The sequence below is a fragment of the Balaenoptera ricei genome, chromosome 2 (assembly GCF_028023285.1).
Source record: "Balaenoptera ricei isolate mBalRic1 chromosome 2, mBalRic1.hap2, whole genome shotgun sequence".
NCBI classification, from domain to species: domain Eukaryota; kingdom Metazoa; phylum Chordata; class Mammalia; order Artiodactyla; family Balaenopteridae; genus Balaenoptera; species Balaenoptera ricei.
In genome coordinates this window covers 158,514,892-158,536,638 of record NC_082640.1, presented here as the reverse complement: position 1 = coordinate 158,536,638, position 21,747 = coordinate 158,514,892, and the positions used below count along the sequence as shown (strand labels likewise).

Sequence of the window (21,747 nt, the reverse complement as noted above, 5' to 3'; positions counted from 1 at the left end):
CTGGGAGAAGGGCTGTGGCTCAGAGAGTAGCCCTGGGGGTCAGATGGCATACTGGGGGCAGCGGAGCCAAGCACTAGTGGCTCAGGCAGGACCTTTTTCAACTCTAAGAAAGTAGAGACATCTGAGCTGCTGATGAGATTTTCTTGCTAATTTGCTCAGATGACCTAAGACCAAAGTTACAGATCTCAAGTCCACTAACTCTAAACACATGCTATGAGGGGGATGGAAATCAATTGTGGTTGTCTCTAGGGGGGAGAGATGGAATTGACTGGAAAGGGGCATAAGGGAACTTTATAGGGTGATGGGTGTAGGTTACACTGGTGCATACATTCGTCAAATTCATTGAACCATACATTTCAGATCTATTCATTTTGCCATGTGTAATTATGTTTCAAAAGAAAAAAAAAAGATTAGAAAAAAATCCAGCTATCACATCTCTGCTTTGAAATTTCCCACCCCTTACTCTTTTTCAGTGGCTGTCCCAGCAACTTTGCCTTTTGGCTAAATTCAAAGCTTCCCCCTCCAGTATAGGAGAAACCCAGATTCCTCTGCTAGGGGAACTAGAACTTGCAACAGAACTAATTTGGAACATGATTTCTAGTCTCCATAGATCCAAACGGATCACCTTGTGGTGACACACAGGCATTTTTCATGCCTGCTAATGAAAAATGGTGTTTTGCTGAATAGGGCTCACCAGGTGACCTCAGCAGGCAAGAAGTGGGAGGTCCCAGAGAGAAGCTGTCCTTTCAAGGAGGCTGAAAGTTACCTATGAGTAGATGATGCTCAAGTTCATAAACGATGAGTGTGTGTGGACTCACAGGCCTGTAGGGGGCTTGCTGGCGAGAGCCGTCAGCCCTAGGAGCCAGGTAGAAAGGAAAGGTCCCCGCTTGGGTTTGTTGGGAGGGGGAGGAGCCAAGGACTCCAGCCAAGTCAGGACTGCCTGACTTCATCCGGTGACTTCCCTGGAGGTTGGTCCCCCTGGAGCCCTCTTCTCCACTGAGCAAAGCAAAAGGGATGATTTCAAAAGGAAGTGTAAGGTATTCTGTGGCATCTCCTTTCTCAATGATGTTTAAAATTGGAGACAGAGTGCCATTTGCTTGGGAAAGTTTAGAGGGCTAGAAGCTCTGGCAGGGGATGGTAGGAAAACCCATACTTGATAGAGAATAATTTGAAAACACTCCAACTCTCCTCTTTCATCATCAGCAAGATGGGCAGATGAGATGGGAACTAGCCAATGGTTACACATGGCTGATTCATGGCAGAGCTAGGCTGGAGCAGCATCCAGGAAGCAGAGGCTGCTTCTGGCTTTCTCACTCTTCAGGGATGGGGGAGGGGGTGGGGGGGTGGGTGCCCTGTGACAAGATCCATTCCTGAGGTCTGTATTACTCCTGGGTCCTTGCCAAGCTTTCTGATCTCTCTCAGGAGCTGAAGGGCATTTTATTTGGTATTGAAATATTCTCTTTATTTATTTGACTTTTTAAAAATAGGATAGCACAGACATCCGAGACACAGCCGGGCCGGTGACTCGGCTGTGGGTGGTGCCCCGGAGTCCGGGGAGGCAGCAAGGGACGCAGGACGCTCTCCGAGGTCACCCCCGGGGAGAGCTGAGAGGCTGACACAGTCTTGGTGCTCCAGCGGGGTGTCAGGCCTGAGCCTCTGAGGTGGGAGAGCCAAGTTCAGGACATTGGTCCACCAGAGACCTCCCGGCCCCATGTAATATCAATCGGCAAGAGCTCTCCCAGAGATCTCCATCTCAATGCTAAGACCCAGCTCCACTCAACGACCAGCAAGCTACAGTGCTGGACACCCCATGCCAAACAACTAGCAAGACAGGAACACAACCCCACCCATTAGCAGAGAGGCTGCCTAAAATCATAGTAAGTTCACAGACACCCCAAAACACACCACCGGACTCAGTCCTGCCCACCAGAGAGACAAGATCCAGCCTCATCCATCAGAACACAGGTACCAGTTCCCTCCACCAGGAAGCCTACACAACCCACTGAACCAACCTTATCCACTGGGGGCAGACACCATAAACAACAGGCACTATGAACACGCAGCCTGCGAAAAGGAGACCCCAAACACAGTAAGTTAAGCAAAATGAGAAGACAGAAAAACACACAGCAGATGAAGGAGCAAGGTAGAAACCCACCAGACCAAACAAATGAAGAGGAAATAGGCAGTCTACCTGAAAAAGAATTCAGAGTAATGACAGTAAAGATGATCCAAAATCTTGGAAGTAGAATGGAGAAAATACAAGAAATGTTTAACAAAGACCTAGAAGAACTAAAGAGCAAACAAACAGTGATGAACGACACAATAAACGAAATTAAAAATTCTCTAGAAGGGAGCAATAGCAGAATAACTGAGGCAGAAGAACAGATAAGTGACCTGGAAGATAAAATAGTGGAAATAACTACTGCAGAGCAGAATAAAGATAAAAGGATGAAAAGAATTGAGGACAGTCTCAGAGATCTCTGGGACAACATTAAACGCACCAACATTCAAATTATAGGGGTCCCAGAAGAAGAAGAGAAAAAGAAAGGGACTGAGAAAATATTTGAAGAGATTATAGTTGAAAACTCTTAATATGGGAAAGGAAATAATCAAGTCCAGGAAGCACAGAGAGTCCCATACAGGATAAATCCAAGCAGAAACATGCCAAGACACATATTAATCACACTATCAAAAATTAAATGAAAAGAAAAAATATTAATAGCAGCAAGGGAAAAGCAACAAATAACATACAAGGGAATCCCCATAAGGTTAACAGCTGATCTTTCAGCAGAAACTCTGCAAGCCAGAAGGGAGTGGCAGGACATATTTCAAATGATGAAAGGGAAAAAACTACAGCCAAGATTACTCTACCCAGGGCTTCCCTGGTGGTGCAGTGGTTAAGAATCTGCCTGCCAGTGCAGGGGATATGGGTTCGAGTCCTGGTCCAGGAAGATCCCACATGACACAGAGTAGCTACGCCCATGCGCCACAACTACTGAGCCTGCATTCTAGAGCCTGTGTGCCACAACTACTGAGTCTGTGAGCCACAACTACTGAAACCCGCACACCTAGAGCCCGTGCTCCACAAGAGAAGCCACTGCAATGAGAAGCCCGTGCACTGCAAAGAAGAATAGCCCCTGCTTGCCACAACTAAAGAAAACCTGCTCACAGCAATGAAGACACAAGGCAGCCAAAAATAAATAAATAATTAATTAATAAAAAAAAAAAGCGATTACTCTACCCAGCAGGGATCTCATTCAGATTCGATGGAGAAATTAAAACCTTTACAGATAAGCAAAAGCTAAGAGAATTCAGCACCACCAAACCAGCTTTACAACAAATGCTAAAGGAACTTCTCTACACCAGAAACACAAGGAGGAAAAGACCTACAATAACAAACCCAAAACAATTAAGAAAATGGTAATAGGAACATACATATTGATAACTACCTTAAATGTAAATGGATTAAATGCTCCAACCAAAGACATAGCCTGGCTGAATGGATAAAAACACAAGACCCATATATATGCTGTCTACAAGAGACCTACCTCAGACCTAGGAGCACAAACAGACTGAGAGTGAGGGGATGGAAAAAGATATTCCATGCAAATGGAAATCAAAAGAAAGCTGGAGTAGCAATTCTCATATCAGACAAAATGGACTTTAAAATAAAGACTATTACAAGAGACAAAGAGGGACACTACATAAAGATCAAGGGATCAATCCAAGAAGAAGAAATAACAATTGTAAATATTTATGCACCCAACATAGGAGCATCTCAATACATAAGGCAAATGCTAACAGCCATAAAAGGGGAAATCGACAGTAACACAATCATAGTAGGGGATTTTAACACCTCACTTTCACCAATGGATGGATCATCCAAAATGAAAATAAATAAGGAAACACAAACTTTAAATGACACATTAAACAAGATGGACTTAATTGATATTTATAGGACATTCCATCCAAAAACAACAGAATACAGTTTCTTCTCAAGTGCTCATGGAACATTCCCCAAGATAGATCATATCTTTGGTCACAAATCAAGCCTTGGTAAATTTAAGAAAATTGAAATCGTATCAACTATCTTTTCCAACCACAGCACTATAAGACTAGATGTCTATTACAGGAAAAAATCTGTAAAAAATACAAACACATGGAGGCTAAACAATACGTTACTAAATAACCAAGAGATCACTGAAGAAATCAAAGAGGAAATCAAAAAATATCTAGAAACAAATGACAATGAAAACACAATGACCCAAAAGCTATGGGATGCAGCAAGCGCAGTTCTAAGAGGGAAGTTTATAGCAATACAATCCTACCTCAAGAAACAAGAAACATCTCAACTAAACAACCTAACTTTACACCTAAAGCAATTAGAGAAAAAAGAACAAAAAAACCCAAAGTTAGCAGAAGGAAAGAAATCATAAAGATCAGATCAGAAATAAATGAAAAAGAAATGAAGGAAATGATAGCAAAGATCAATAAAACTAAAAGCTGGTTCTTTGAGAATATAAACAAAATTGATAAACCATTAGCCAGACTCATCAAGAAAGAAAGGGAGAAGACTCAAATCAATAGAATTAGAAATGAAAAAGGAGAAGTAACAGCTGACACTGCAGAAATACAATGGATCATGAGAGATTACTACAAGCAACTATATGCCAATAAAATGGAAACCTGGAAGAAATGGACTAATTCTTAGAAAAGCACAACCTTCCGAGACTGAACCAGGAAGAAATAGCACATATAAACAGACCAATCACAAGCACTGAAATTGAAACTGTGATTAAATATCTTCCAACAAACAAAAGCCCAGGAGCAGATGGCTTCACAGGCGAATTCTATCAAACATTTACAGAAGAGCTAACACCTATCCTTCTCAAATTCTTCCAAAATATAGCAGAGGGAGGGACACTCCCAAATTCATTCTATGAGGCCACCATCACCCTGATACCAAAACCAGACAAAGATGTCACAAAAAAGGAAAACTACAGGCCAATACCACTGATGAACATAGATGCAAAAATCTTCAACAAAATACTAGCAAACAGAATCCAACAGCACATTAAAAGGATAATACAACATGATCAAGTGGGGTTTATCCCAGGAATGCAAGGATTCTTCAATATATGCAAATCAATGTGATACACCATATTAACAAATTGAAGGAGAAAAACCATATGATAATCTCAATAGATGCAGAAGAAACTTTTGACAAAATTCAACACCCATTTATAATAAAAACCCTACAGAAAGTAGGCATAGAGGGAACTTACCTCAACATAATAAAGGCCATCATTCTCAATGGTGAGAAACTGAAACCATTTCCACTAAGATCAGGAACAAAACAAGGTTGCCCACTCCCACCACTATTATTCAACATCGTTTTGGACGTTTTAGCCACAGCAATCAGAGAAGAAAAAGAAATAAAAGGAATCCAAATCGGAAAAGAAGAAGTAAAACTGTCACTGTTTGCAGATGACATGATACTATACATAGAGAATCCTAAAGATGCTACCAGAAAACTCCTAGAGCTAATCAATGAATTTGGTAAAGTAGCAGGACACAAAATTAATGCACAGAAATCTCTTGCATTCCTATACACTAATGAAAAAACTGAAAGAGAAATTAAAGAAACACTCCCATTTACCATTGCAAAAAAAAAGAATAAATTACCTAGGAATAAACCTACCTAAGGAGACAAAAACCTGTATGCAGAAAACTATAACACACTGATGAAAGAAATTAAAGATGATACAAACAGATAGAGAAATATACCATGTTCTTGGATTGGAAGAATCAACATGGTGAAAATGACTATACTACCCAAAGCAATCTACAGATTCAATGCAATCCCTATCAAACTACCAATGGTATTTTTCACAGAACTAGACCAAAAATTTCACAATTTGTGTGGAAACACAAAAGACCCCAAATAGCAAAAGCAATCTTGAGAAAGAAAAACGGAGCTGGAGGAATCAGGCTCCCTGACTTCAGACTATACTACAAAGCTACAGTAATCAAGACAGTATGGTATATAGCTGATTCACTTTGTTATAAAGCAGAAAGTAACACACCATTGTAAAGCAATTATACTCCAATAAAGATGTTAAAAAAAAAAAAGACAGTATGGCACTGGCACAAAGACAGAAATATAGATCAATGGAACAGGATAGAAAGCCCAGAGATAAACCCATGCACTTATGGTCACCTTATCTTTGATAAAGGAGGCAAGAATATACAATGGAGAAAAGACAGCCTCTCCAATAAGTGGTGCTGGGAAAACTGGACAGCTACATGTAAAAGAATGAAGTTAGAAGACTCCCTAACACCATACACAAAAATAAACTCAAAATAGACTAAAGATCTAAATGTAAGGCCAGACACTATCAAACTCTTAGAGGAAAACATAGGCAGAACACTATGACATAAATCACAGCAAGATCTTTTTGGACCCACCTCCTAGAGAAATGGAAATAAAAACAAAAATAAACAATGAACCCTAACAAACAATGGGACCTAATGAAACTTAAAAGCTTTTGCACAGGAAAGGAAACCATAAACAAGATGAAAAGACAACCCTCAGAATGGGAGAAAATATTTGCAAATGAAGCAACTGACAAAGGATGAATCTCCAAAATATACAAGCAGCTCATGCAGCTCAATATCAAAAAAACAAACAACCCAATCCAAAAATGGGCAGAAGACCTAAATAGACATTTCTCCAAAGAAGATATACAGATTGCCAGCAAACACATGAAAGGATGCTGAACATCACTAATCATTAGAGAAACGCAAATCAAAACTACAATGAGGTATCACCTCACACCGGTCAGAATGGCCATCATCAAAAAATCTACAAATAATAAATGCTGGAGAGGGTGTGGGGAAAAGGGAACCCTCTTGCACTGTTGGTGGGAATGTAAATTTATACAGCTGCTATGGAGAACAGTATGGAGGTTACTTAAAAAACTAAAAATAGAACTACCATATGACCTAGTAATCCCACTACTGGGCAAATACCCTGAGAAAACCATAATTCAAAAAGAGTCATGTACCACAATGTTCATTGTAGCACTATTTATAATAGCCAGGATATGGAAGCAACCTAAGTGTCCATCAACAGATGAATGGATAAAGAAGATGTGGCACAAATATACAATGCAATATTACTCAGCCATAAAAAGAAATGAAATTGAGTTATTTGTAGTGAGGTGGATGGACCTAAAGACTGTCATACAGAGTGAAGTAAGTCAGAAAGAGAAAAACAAATACCGTATGCTAACACATATATATGGAATCTAAAGAAAAAAAAATGGTTCTGAAGAACCTAGGGGCAGTACAGGAATAAAGACACAGACGTAGGGAATGGACTTGAGGACACGGGGACGGGGAAGGGTAAGCTGGGACGAAGTGAGAGAGTGGCATGGACATATATACACTACCAAATGTAAAATAGATAGCTAGTGGGAAGCAGCCGCATAGCACAGGGAGATCAGCTCGGTGCTTTGTGAGCATCTAGAGGGGTGGGATAGGGAGGGTGGGAGGGAGGCGCAAGAGGGAGGGGATATGGGGATATACGTATATGTATAGCTGATTCACTTTGTTATACAGCAGAAACTAACACACCATTGTAAAGCAATTATACTCCAATAAAGATGTTAAAAAAAAAATAGGGTACCACAAACATAAAACAAAGCCTCCCCCCACTCCAAATCAAGAGATAGGTGAAAATTGAATTATATTTAAAAACAGCTCTCTGGATGAAGACTTAACATACATTAAACCTATGTAAAAAGTAATATGGTCAAAATATAAACAATGGATTCTTTTGCAACAGCCCACCATCTTATGTACAGTAACATCAGGTTTTTCCATGTCAATGGTGGGTCTATGGAATCTGCCTGCAGTCGTGTCTGCCGAGAGCAATTCCCACAAAATGTTACTGGGATCATTAGCAGGTCCAGACACCTTACTCTAGCCTGGCAACTAGCAGTGCTTTTTTTTTTTTTTTTACTTAAATTTTTTTTTTAATTTAGAAAAGTTGAGTTGTCAGCCCTCCTATATGAACTAAATGTGAGAGGACCAACCTATATCCCCTATCTCCAGGGATTTTCTCTTTGAATTTCTTGTTCCTGCCCAATGGGGTGGCATCGTTATCTCACGCACCCTCCCTTCTCAAGTGCCCTCCTCTTTGACTCAACCAGACTTTGATGGTGGCAGTGTGGGGACGGTCTCCTTACCAGGGACACAGGTTAGCTGCCGAGGAAAGTTACTAACGGCCACCCATTGATTGAACATAGAGCAGCTGGTGTGTGTCAAGCGCACTAGACATTTGAGAGACACCTGTGCTAATGTCCACAGCATCCTTGCCAGTTAGGTATTCCTTTAACCCTGACTGGACACATGAGGTTGAACCACTAGCCTGAGTGCACACTGCTGGTCAGTGGCCTCATGGCCCGTCCACCTTCTCCCCTGTACATGACTGTCACTCTCAAGGAAGGAGGCAGGTGGAAAAGCTCAGGACTAAGGACTCCTCCACATCTATCCACACCAGGCTATCTCTCTGGGCAGTGCAGGGTGATTTTCTTAACCTCACTGAGAAAGATGCTTCAGCTCTTGGGCACACTTGAGACCATCCCAGGCATTTCTGTTCTGCCTAAGGTACTTCCCTCCATCACACTGGGGACTCCTGGGAAGGAAAAGCTGCTACCTTCTGGCTGGCAAGCCTGGCAAAGTGGGACTTTGGCTGTTGTGTTGAGCTGAGGTGCACGTCACCGCCGCTTGGCACTCATGGGTTTAAAACGGTGGCTACTGGACTGGCCAGTGAAGCTGCCACTTCTGTTTGTGGCCCTGTGTTATTGGTGCCGATGCCTCTGGGATCTCCATAGCAACAGTCCCAGGGAGGAGAGAAGCAGGTGTGATGTTTACCTTCCTGAGGAGGGGCAGGCGGACGCTTTACTCCAGTTAGAACCAACCCCAATTAGAACCACGTGCCTAAATCGAGCTGGCTGGGGAAGCCCTCCCCGGCTGCTCTTCCTGGCACTTCTGCCTCCTGCCCCCTCATCGTGCTCGTCACTTATGGGGCTCTTTGCAAAGTCCGACCTCTACCTGTTAGTTTTGGTGGGTGATGGGAGACCTTCCTCCATGGTCCCCAGCTGTGCAGGGACAAATCTGGAACCCGGCAGGCATGCGGGATGCCGGAGTGACAAGGGCTCAGCAGCTGTGCCCGACACTGGTGGCACAACGCCCAGTCCCCAACTCCCCAGTCTCCTGTCCAAGTTGTGCATTTCCATTTTCCCTGCTGCTTTTTTCACCTCATGCAGGAGAAATGCCCCCCTTTTATTACCGATCTCTTATCTCCTTCCTCTCGTTCTGACTGAAAAACCCTGGTGCTCTTTCTACACTCAGCCTGCAGCAAGGTCTTGGTGGACACAGGGGTGGAGTGGAGGTGGGCATTCTGTTCACGAGGCCCCTCGATGGCACGCCTTCCTTAGCCCATGCTGTGCTGGCCTCTTCCTCGCCTCCTCCTCCTTCTCCTTAAATGTACTTTGGCATCTCTGCGCTGGTTCACCCCAAATTAGGCAAGGGCCCGAAGACTCAAGGAAACAGGGACATGCCTGAGTTGCTATCGGCAACAACTTGATGCTACTTTTTTTCCAACTAGGAAGTTCAAGTGACCCTTGACTATGGCGACAGGGGAGAGCGCTGCTGAAGTTTAGTGGATGAGACAGCAGGAGGGATCACTTGCTCGGCAGTGTGTGATCCTTCTCAGGACCCAGGAGGACTCTAATCCCAGCCTCCTAAGGGCACTTCTCATCTCCTGCGAACACGTTCGCCCAGAACACATCCATGGCTTGGGGTCCTTGGTTAAGCCAGCTGCCAAGGCAGAGTTTCGAGGGCACAGGCTGCCAACATGCTGACTGTCCCCACCGCCCCAAAGCATAATCTTTCCGTGAATGTCCAAGTCCATTTGGATACACATTCAAAGAGGGCTGGCTCATTTCTCTTTCCTCCCTACTCTCAGGAATGCAGTTTGGCGGGCATTTATCAGACATGTATTTCTAACCTGAAAAAGTACAGCAGGGGACAGGTCAAGCAGCATTTTTCAAGACATCTCTGGACAGAAACGTGGGCTGATGGAATTCCTAGCCACAGAGACCCTTCTTACTTCCCTACAAACCCTTTTCACATGTCTCTGCAATGCTCTCCATCCCAGTGACACAGGGGATGCGCGGTTCCCTAGCCCTCTTCTCCCCTGGTGGTCTAGCAGGTAGAAAGGTGAGATTTCCAAGTTTCCCGCAGGACTTGGCCCTGGACCACAGAGGAAGAGTAATGGAAGCGGTAAGTGGGAGACTAAGCCTCAGATTGCTGCTGTTAGATCGAAAAGCATCTTCAAAGGTAGAGGGCATTTCTGCTAGGGGTCCAGGAGAAGTGAGTTACAGGATCAATACCTAAAGACATTATTTGTACATTGCCTCTGGGACAAGGCACTCATCTCTGTGTCATTTCTAGACCCCTCCCCTCAGCTTCTTGTTTCTTAGGAAGAAAAAACTATGGGTGTAAAAAAAGAGGCAGGAAAAATGGGCACACTAAAAAATGGGTGCCACTGACTGTCCATGGAACTAGGGTGTGAGAACAGGAGGGGTGGGCAGAGAGGAGGCCACGGACAAACAGATCATCTCTTCCGGATTTGGAGCACCTTCTGGGCAGAAGGATCCCAAAGAAGGTTAGAGAGTTCGGACGCCGGGATCACTCACCCACTGCTGGAAGGAAGCCACCTCGGGGGTGAAATGCAGCGGCCATTCTGACTCTGCGCCAGCAGCACTAGGCAATTGTGTTTTTAGGAAGGGAAGTGAAGAATAACTTATCCAGCTGAAACCGTGAAGACCTTTGGCTTTAGGGGAGCCCCTGCCCAGACACGCACACAGCAGCAGCGGGCAGGCGGTCCATGCGCAGAGGCACATGCAGGTCTGCAGCGTATGTTACACACGTACCATACACTGAACTCAGAGGCGTGTATCAGGCAGGTAGCACATGCACCTGTGTATGCAGCTGTGCACACGCTCATGTGAGTGTTTACACCACAGGCACTTGCGAAAGCATCTCATGCAAGGTTCATGAGCAACCACGTGATTGGCTGTAGAGCTTTACATCAGGCTCCTAAGATGCCAATCTTTGACAGACACGGCAAACTTCAAGCATTTACCTTAAGATACATATATAAACCTGACTTTCCCCAGGAAAAAGCCATTCGTGTCAGTGGAAATGGCCTCTCTGCTTCTGTTTCTGTCAATACTGCAAGCAGTGGGAGCGTGCCGCCCAGGGGGCTGGTTTCCGAGGGATTTCAAAGCATCCCCTGCCACTTGGTTCTGACTCCGCCAACCACCCCACTTTGTAGCACGCAGTTAAAAAGCAGGAGCCTCTGTTTATCTGGCAGATGGAGCAACCAGACTTGGTGAGGCTGTACTGCTCAGGGTGGCTCCAGGCAGGCAGACAGCTGCCAGGTGAGGGTTTCTGGGAATGAGGCTTCTGCTGTGCAGAGCGCTACATCTGCAGGATTGGATTTCATGCTCTTATAGGGGAGAACCATCTCCGATCTGTGTCTGGAAGCAGGAGGCATCTTAGGGTCCTGCACCTCAGGAGTTGGGGCAAATGCCAGATCCTGACAACGTAGGCAGTGTTCCCTTGGTGGCCCTCCCCACATCCTGGCACCGCACTGCTACAAGCCCCTAGCTCCTACAGCTTCCTGGGAAGTGCACAGGGGCCCGGAGAAAGAAACCACAGGGCAGAAGCTGGCGTGCTGGGTACCGCAGTCCCTCCATTCCTAGGGAAAGCAGAGAAACTGGCTCTCTGAGTTGACTTTAAAAATAAGACAATAATAATAGCTACCATTTATCGAGTAGAGTCATGTGCCGGTTGCTGTAATAAACGAATGTGCTTTGCACACACTGTCGTATTTGAGATACGCGTGTCACCATCCTCAACTGCAAAATAAATACAATAATACCTACCTTGCAGGACGTGGTTGGAAATCAGATAAGGTAATAAGAGCTAATGGGCTGCAGGTAACATCATAATAATGAAAATAATAATACAAAGAGTTAGTTATACTTAAGCATATATACTGCAAACACTATCCTAAGCACTTTATGTATTCTTTCCCTCTTAATCATTTACTCATCTTTTTTACAGATGAGGAAACTGAGGCTTGGAGCCTGAAACACACAGTTAAGTGGTGGAGCTGGAGGAGAACCGAAGTCCCTCTCAGGCCAAGTTCTGCATGACACGGATGCCCACAGTGCGACAACGTGAGCGCCCGACATGGCAGCTGTTCTTGTTATGCCCTCATTTAGTGCCAACATCCACCCAGGGCAGCAGACATCGTTGTACCCATCGGGCAAGTGAGCGGCTTGCCCAGGGTCTTATACCAACTTCAGGTGGAGAAATAGGATTCAACGGGGGCTGCCCATCCCTAACCCTGAGCCCATTCTCTACATTCTGGTGGCCCCTAAAGGGATGTTGTTCTCAGGGGGCGGAGCCAGCAGGTCATCTTCAGTAGGGGATGAGAATGCAGTTGGGGGAAATACCACTGCCAGGTTTTCAACATTTAACCTCTCATAGGTAGTGCTTGTTCAGTCACACCCAGATAGCTGGCTGAGGAGCAGTGAGGACAGCTCAGGGCAGGACGAGGGGCCAGTTGGAGCCTCTCAAAACAAACTCCTGCCAGGGCAAGATGCACGTCGCTGTGCAGTCCTCCGTGCGGTCCTGGGGAGGATGGAAAGAAAGGGGACCCTGGCATCAAACCTACACAAAGCTGCTGAAGGGCAAGCTGGGGGCTCTAGTGGCCACCACCCCAGCCGCACGCCTTCCTGGTGATCCTTCTCATAACGTCCTACACATCTAGAAACGATTCAGCAACGCTATGATTGGGGGCTAGCAAATGATGGGCTCTGAAGCTGTGTCATTACCAAGGAAACCGCCCTTGAGGATATGACCACAGGATGGTGACCACTCACAAATACTAATGGTTGAATCCTTTACATAGTTAGAATTATGGATGCCCTGGAACCTTCCAGGATCATTCAGGACAGAGAATCCATCAGAATTTCCCCTCTCCTTTTGCTGCAGCTTACAAGGTTGGGTTGAGTTTTGTACTGGTTGCTCCAACCCCATTTCCCAACTTAGTATGCTAGGATGGAAAGGGCAGGCCCTCTACCCTTACTTGATGGTCTGTCTTTTCGCATTAGGTGTGGGGATTTGGATGCACCGTGCTCTTGGTACAAATGAGAAAGGCCAGGGGCATGGTGTAAAACAGTTCTCCAGCCCTGTGAAAAAGCAGGGGCACCCCCTGGATCCCCATACCTCTCTCTCCCCTACCTCTTATATCCAGGCATCAATCACGCCCACCAGAGTTTTAAAGGCCTGTATGAGGGAACACAGTAACAATCAACTCTGACTGGGCTTTCTTTAGCTTCAAAAAATGTCTTATTAAAACTTTGCTGACTTTATCGGGATCGCCATGTTTAATGAGAGGCCTCAAAGAATTTGAAAGCAAAAGATGAGGAGAGGAAAAAAGCTATAAGCTGTAATCACCATAATTATACAATCCCATGATGAGTTGAAAGCAACCACCCTGGCAATGCCCGAGAGAGGAGGGAGTGTCATCTGCAATCAGGTTGGTCCTCGGGACAGCTGGGAAGAATGTGACACGAGAGCCCTTCCCTTCCCCTGAGTTGGGCTGAAGATGAGTCCTCATGGAAGGGCCCAGGAGGAGGCGGCCCACGAGCGCAGTTTCCCCAGGGTCTAAGGTATCAGGGGGCGTGTTCTGTTCCTGGCCGGGCTGAGACAGTTTGGGTGCCAGCTTGTCCGCCTGGAACCTGCACTGGCATCAGGTAAAAGGCAACTGGCTTGATCATCTTTTCTGCTTTCAACAAAACACCCTTTCTGGATGGAAATGATGTCAGGCCAAGCTTTCTCCAGCCTAGGGCAGGGCACCCCACACACGCCAACCCTGGCTGTGCTCAGCTTCCCTAAGCCAACGGGCACTGGTGTCCTCCACGCACTGACTTCCTCCTGGGCATTCAGGGGAGAGAGCCCTATTGCCCAGGGCTCAGCTGCAGCAGCAGCGACGGGCTTAAAAAACCAAAAACAAAAGGCAAGGATGACAAGTGAAGGGCAGCAATTCCACTTCTTGACAGTGGCCTTGCTTTGACTTTATCGTCATCTGGCTTTTCTCCCTCAAGGTAAAATCTCCTCCAGATCCCCCACCTCCAGTCTCAGCAAACTCCCTCCATGTGATCTGTCCTCCTTTTCCGTAGCTAATTAATAAACCATATGATAAAATGCAGTATTTCACAAATATTTAATGCATCCGAGGATTCCATCTGGAAGAGGTGATGGAATCCAGAGCAGAAACCTGCTCTACAATATCCTTGGCCATTCAGCTTCTGAACGTTTCCAGGGAGCTCCTTTTTCCTTGGGGTGACATATTCCATCGTTGGGAAGTTGCTATTGTTAGAATATTCCTAGAATGAGTGACCGTCCCCATGTCTTCTACGCATTTGTTCTAGCTTTGTCTGGAACAATCCAGAAATGTCCACTCACTCTGGGAGACAAACACACATATAGCTCCAGATGGTTATTGAATCTCTTTAGGGGCAGGACACCCTTATCTCCTTCAGTCTCATCTGACATGGCTTCCAGAGTCCCCAGCTATTCTCTTCTGAATTTTCTCTAGTTTGTTGAAGTTCCTGATAAAATTCAGGGGGCTTAGAACCAAGATTCAACACAGTCTAGAGCAACACAGAGAGCAGTGGAGCACTTCTTTTCTGACTGTTCCACTTTTGTTATTACAACCTAAAGTTGCTTAAAAAAAAAAAGTGATCGCATCTTGCTCTTGCTTCTATCAAGCTTGTAATCAATTGCAACCCCAGAATTTTTTAAACTTGAATTACAGTGAAGGCTAGGAATGCCACCCTGTAGTTGTGAGACTGAATTTTTTTTAACATAAATTTTATCTGGTTAAATTATACCTGGTTGTTTGGACCCATCATTCTAGCTGAAGGAGATGGTTTTACGATAATTCCATTACCTATCAAATGAGCAGTACCTTCCAGGTTTGCATCTTTGAGTATGACTGACATGTTTGTCTCTCCATCTGAGTCATCAAAAAGGATGTGGATAGGACAGGGCTATGGCTGGACCCTTGTGGCCACAACTAGAAACTGCATTTCCCATGGACATAGATCTATTAATTCACCATCTTATCAGCCATTAAGATGCGATGAATATACTTGCTTTCCCTAATTATGGGCAAACATAGAGGCAGCGGAGGTGGAGGGGGTACAGGGGACAGGAACTGATATTATTTTCAACCTTATTGCACTAGTATCTGGTCACAAATAAATATTTTCTGGAGCAGGGGATGTAGTTATGATGGTCATCCATCTACAGTAAGCCAGGCTTGCAAGGAGGGTGTGGAAAGTTCCTGCAAATATTACACCAATGAGGCCCATTCTTGTCTGGGGCTGTGGTGCCATCGCTCAGGCCAAAATGAATTGAACTTGACCAGCGGGTGTGGCAGAACTCTTGCCATTTGGACGCTGCCACTGCCTGGGTAGCTATACACTCCCAACCCCGTCCCACCTTCCCATCTGTCAGGGAGCCAGCAAACAAACACTCAAGGGTCTTTCTCTCATTGGCCTTCAGGTAACATCACTGAACTGCAGATCCCACTTCTCCAAGCTCTTTTCAGCTCCCCTGCGGTGTCCCAGTCAGCATTCTGCTTCATAGCAACATTTTAGAGATTGTTCCTTCCTATGGATTTGTATCCTGCCCTCCTTCCAGAATACCATGGTTCCCAAACTCGATTTGAACCAAAGATACTCATTTGCTGCTCAGAAACAGGGGAGACTCCCGCGTTGCTTTCACCAGGAGCTCATTCTGGGGGAATGCCGTGGCCGGCTTACTTCTCAGCCTTCGAAGTCCTTAGACCTTGAGCTCTCTGACTTCTAACTGTCCAGTATGGACACAGGCAGAGTTGGGTCTCTTCTCCCTGACCTTGACATTAGCAGCTTTGTCTCCTTCCTAGGTTCCTGCTATTCCAAAGCCCGACTGATGCCTGGAGGTTTCTCTCCTGCCCCTTGCGTGGTACCGCTGCTCCCCTGGCAGGTCCGAGGCGGATTCTGTCCTCCGGAGAAGCGGGCGTCCTGTCCCGTGCGTGGCCCGCACTCCCCGCCGTTCATCCCCGCTGAGGGCCCTGTGGTCGGTCACCTTCACCCTCTGCCTTCTCCCTGGACAGATGGGAGCCCATGGCCGTTCTCACATGGCTGCCTGGGGACAGGAGCCAGAAATCTGACGGTACAAGCAACAGGGAACGGGCTGAAATCCCATAGCCCCATCAGCCACTTCTAAAGGGAGAGATCCTTCTAGAAGGACGTCTTTCCTGAGTGGGGGGTAGGAGGAAGCCTCTGTTACGGCAAAGGGCTGCAGGTCAGCTCCCGAAATAGCTTCCCACCTGGCACATCCATCCACAGTGTGCCCCCAGCCTGCCTCGCGGGAGACTGGCAGGGATGCGATTTGGATCGGAATCAGTAGCTGTAAACACACAGCTGTGACTTTCTGCCTCACGGGAGTTTTTCACTTGACTGCTCGGCACACTGGGGTCTGGGGAAGGCAGGAGAAGCCCGGGGTGGGGGAGAGGGAGGGCCGGCCAGAGGAGGAGGGCGCAGTTTTGCAGAGCCTAGCTGGCCCCCGGGTCGGGTCGGGAGGCAGGGTCACTGCCGCCCTGAGCGGGCACTCCGCGGGGAGGGCGCTTTTGGCTGCTTTTGTTTGACAGGTTGAACCATCAGCTGGGGGTTCCTCCTTCCAAGAGGAGTGGCGGCGTCAACAATGACGACCTCTGACCCTTTCTGATAAATAGAAATCTCAGCCTTCCCCAGAGTTTCAGAAAGAACCCCTCCCAACACCCCCATGGAGAACCACTTTATCTCTTTGTCTTCTCTGTATCCTGCCAGCTAAGCTGATTCAGCTGTCTTACATTTTATAGTTGGTTTATAAAAAAAATAAACTTTTACGTTTTCATTTTCCAGCTACAAAACTATAATATTAAACATGCTTTTTCAAACTTCAACTTGGATCCAAGATGGAGAGAGAAGGATCGAGACCAGAGGACGCTTAACCTCCCACTGACTATAACCAGGTTAACACGCCCTCTGTGCCCTCTTTTTGGGCATTAAGAGAGGACAGTGGAAAGCCGGCCCGGAGTTCTCCAGGGAACCGGAAGGCGTGGTAGCAGGAGAACAGCAGAGCGATGCCGAGGTCCCCAGAGGCTCACAGCCCATTTTTCCCAGCATGCACGGGGCGAGGCGGCAGCAGCCACGCGGAGCCCATCCCTCTGCCCGACTGACCTCACCCCCACCTCCCGACACACACCCAGCTGGGCATCCGTCCTGGAATGGCGGGGACTGCGGCACCGGCAAGACTGACGGGGCGCGTGGCGCTTACCCTGCTCTTTGCGACCTCTCCCTCCCTGCCCTCCGGGGGTCACAGTGTACAGTGAGCCCTGAGCGATGGAGGGACGGGGTCTGTGCGTCAGGTGCCAGTCGCGCTCAGTTCAGGCGGTGCTTTATCTTCACATCCCTGTCAAAGGATTTTAAATACACACCCAACTCAGTTCTAAACATGGTTTACTTCCCAGTGTCAAGGGCGGGCAGCCACTTCCCAGGCAGGAAGGCAGCTCCCCTCTCACTCTGAGGGATGATTAGCACAGCTCGCAAATCTCAGGATAGAGAGAGGCACAGACCTATAGAACGTTCCAGCTGCAAAGTTCCAAAGGGGTGATCTAGTCCACACCATTGTTCACAGGAGGAAACCAGGGCTCAGAGAGGGCGAGTGATGGGCCTGAGGCCGCACTGTTAGCAAGCTGAGCCTGGAAGCAGGAGTCACCCTGCATGGAGGCTGCCGAGGGCTTCCCAGAGTCCCAGGGGAAGTCCTTGCTGCTCAGGACAGGCCAGTTTTCATGTGTTCCCTCCCAAGCACTGCTATGGAATCCGCCCCCATCTCTAGGCAGGCCCGGGTCTCACTGCTGCTGGATCTCAGGGCTCTGAGATGGGAGAGGCTGGCACTACAGTCGGCGACCCAGACATCCCCATGGGGCCCAAGGACTGTTTGCAATCAGAATCAACTCTAAAGATTTTTAGCCAGTCGTTCCTTGCTGGAGGCCCGAAAGGATTTTTTCAACTGAGGTCAAAGCCCTCTGGGGGCTCTGCTGAGTCTAGGTGTTTGAGAACTCATTCCAGCAGAGTGCACGGCCCTGCCCCTGACACGCTGAGGGGGAGCGGGAGACAGCCTCCCCGGGGAAGGAGCTGCTGTGGGGGGGGGGGGGGGTAGAGGTGGGGGTGGGGGGCCGAGCACCCTGGCTGCCGGCCCTCTGCCTCGCCTGCCAAGGGTCTCAGCCTTCCACTTCTGGTTCAGCACCTGGGCCTGGGGCCGGAGCTGCCTGGAAGGTGGTGAGAGGTGAGCTGCAGACTTTTTAGCTCTCGTTAGCTTTTCCTTGGCTTTTGGTTGGGGCGGGAGGAAAGGGAGAGGGAGGGAGGGTGACAGCTGGCTCCCAGAACTTCCTGGTCTCCATCTGACTTTCCCGCTGCATTCCTTGGCAGGCAGGACAGAAACGCTTGGAGATGTCGCTTGGCGCACGCCAAGTCTCCCTCAGCTCCCGGCCCTCGCTGTTTCAATTCCAAGGAGCACCTCGACAAAGCCCAACTGCGATGCTCTCTTAGGAGGGGGATGAACACCTGGTTCTCATCTCTGCTCTCCTGAGGCCTCCAGCGTCGCTCAGGCACCAGCAACCCCATTGCCCATCTTGGGAGCCCGAGGCTACAGCTGATGAGGCTCTCAAGAGGACAGCTGGGGCTTCGGCTGAGCGCCCAGGCAAAGGTGTCCAGGGAGGCTGATGCCACCGTCACCCAGGGCTGCCACTTCTGCTAACTTAAGTGCTATCCCTTGCAGATACCATGCAGAGGACTTTTTCTAGCTTTTCCTCCCAGAGTTCCTCCTCTGGAGTTCTCACCAGATGGCTTTGGCCACCCTCTGAAAAGGGACAATCAAATTGCTGCTGTTGAACCTTGGCTAATGGCCCTTTGCTCCTTCTTGCCCTCCCCCCATGCATCCTTGTCGTCCTCTATGTCAGAGTAGCCCCTCGTGGGGCCCTCCCTGCTTTGTGGTAGACCCCGAAGGAATGAGCACGCCTAAGAGAGAGCAGGGGGAATGGACAGCCTTTCCGCTCTGGCCACCCTCATACCCTCATTGTCACCTGTCAACCGCAAAACCAGGAAGATGGTGGAGAACGGCAGACTGGTCGGCACTGGGCAGTAGGAAGTGGTCTCTAGTTAGAGAAGACCCTCCCCCCCGCCATCAGCAGTGCCTGGGACCTCCCACCAGAGAGTCTGAAGAGGAGATGGAGGGTCATGCAAAGGCAATCCGCAGAAGCTTCCTACTGTGGCTTTCATATTCTCCAGCCACTGTGACAGGAAGCTTCCCAGTGGACAGGACTAGGGAGAGAGAGGCTCCATTCATCTGACCTGAGGCCAGGTCCTCGGCCCCCTTTGAGAAGCTGCTATGGGTCACAGCTCTTCCTGGGCCTGGAGCTCTTGGGACCGGGGCCACCAGGTACAGTGATGTGAGTCATCCACTGCACAAGGGCAGCTGAGGGTCAAGGAGGGGATGAAATCCAGCTGCGCGTCTCTTGGCCCGCTGGGCATCTGTGGGGCTGGGCTCATCAGAGGGAGTCCTGTTTTCTGCTCTGGATAAAGATGCGATGTGGCCTGGCTGCGCCACGCCATGGACTTTGAGTGATGTTTGCTTCTGAACCGGGGCCTGCCCTGTCAAAAAGCAGGCCATTATGCAAGCTCCGTGGCTCTAGGTGGCCCAGCTACACAATGCCTTGGCACAGCATACCCCCCATTTGCTCTGATGTTCAAGCTCTGCGTGACTCAGAATGATGCTTCCATTGGAAGGAGCAGCTCACCCAGCAATGCCTCTGATGGGGATCGTAAGGCTCCTTCTGCGCCCGAACTAGCGTGGCCCCAGCAGCTTCCATGAACCACAATGAACTACTCCCGAGGATCTCACGTCAAAGGGGGCATCTGGGGCCTTCAACAGATAATCCCTCCATATCATGATACACCTGAGTCTTGGAAAGAGCGATCTGCTTTCTCCACATGTTCCTCCTTTACCAAGAAAAGAAAGGACACTGGCATGGGAGAAATTCTGGACCCAGATTCAATTTTGATAAGAAGTGAGCTGACTGAGATAACTAACCATCTGGATCAACATTTCTTGCCACTAGTTAGTCCTAAATGGCAGCTGGCCTCACATCCTTGGTCCATGGACTGCCCAGCTTCACCCCCTCATTTTCCCATTATTGGTTCCATGACATGGATGGTCTTTTTACACATATTTCCCAGCACCGTGAGAATGCTATTGAACAAGTCTTTCATTGAGTTTTATAGTTTGCAGTGTGTAGCAGATGAAATATTCACGTAGACCTGCTTTTAAAGAAATCAAGCACTTTATGTATATTATATCCAGAAAATGGCCATCAAATTGCAAGGCATTTTCGTTGGCTGGTTAATTCCGTTTGATTAGAGCACTGGGCTGTGGAGACCACGTTCTTGGGTTCCAGCCTCAAGTACTCTGAGAGTTGCTACTATTCTACGGCCATGGGCAGTTTCATCAAATTCAGCCTCATCTTGTTACCCCAAGTGGTGTTACCCCAAGAGCACAAGGAACAAGGATGGATCAATACAAATCCATCTCCATCTCCACCACTGGAAACAAAAACTCAGAACGCACCACCCCTTAGAGTCTTCATAGAAAAAGTAGCGTGGAATTTAGGAATTTTTTGGTTTTGAAGTTTGGGCCTTCTCTCATATAGATTCTAAAAATCTCAGGAACTTGGAAGATTTTTCTCTTTCAGCCGGCCCTGAAACATCTCTGTAAGTTCTCCCACGTGCACACTTCAGATGCTTGGAAGGTGGTGTCTGATGCTTTCTCGTTCCAAACGCTTTGTTAACAGACCTTGGAGGACCACTGAACCAACACCACTTGTGGGATGAAGGAACATCAATAAATGCTCTTCACAGAGCTTCACTGAGATCATGCTTGCTTTCCCAATACCCACTTCTCATGAAAAGCAGCCTGGAGATGTTTGGATACCTCATCCAAGTACCAGGCTTCCTCTCGCACCCTCAGCCCACGCAGTCAACCTGAAGGGCCTCCACGGGGCTGCAGGAGTTCTGCTTTCTCCACAGTATACTCTGGGCTTGTCAACAAAACCCTTAAACATCTTCACCTACAGCCTCCAGGCCTCAAAAGAGAGGGAGTGGTGGGTTCCCACCACTCTCTATCAGCCATCGGGGGTGAAGGAACTCCTGTTGGCCTTGCCTCTAACAGCCCGTGGCAGCTTCTTGGTGTATGAAGTTACGTGTCCGTGGCAAACCAGCCATGAAGACAGACAGGGGAACCACAGGTCTTGCACTGTGCAAGTTCTGATTTCTCATGAGGAAAAGCCGTGGGGAGAAAAGACCAAAGAAGAGATGGGATGAGCACCCATATTTTAATTGCCGCCTCCTAGAGTTCCTGTGATGTTTACATCTAGCAAATTCAAAATGATGTTTAAATTCAGTTAAGATGCACCTAGCTATGACAGGTAAATGACCAGGTTGTTTTCAACCC

The 21,747-nt window shown here is 47.6% G+C and overlaps 1 protein-coding gene across 3 annotated transcripts in view; it reads right to left on the bottom strand.

Moving 5' to 3' along the window:
* The window catches only part of RGS6 (regulator of G protein signaling 6), a 582,944-nt gene that overhangs the window by 8,009 nt on the left and 553,188 nt on the right, over window positions 1-21,747 (bottom strand). Inside the window, exon 18 of one of the 3 annotated variants that reach the window (XM_059914558.1) lies at window positions 10,770-10,836. The exons of the other annotated variants lie outside the window; for them this stretch is intronic. Within the exon in view, the coding sequence (XP_059770541.1) occupies window positions 10,770-10,836 (67 nt within the window). The remainder of the gene's footprint in view (window positions 1-10,769; window positions 10,837-21,747) is intronic. 3 annotated transcript variants of the gene reach the window in all.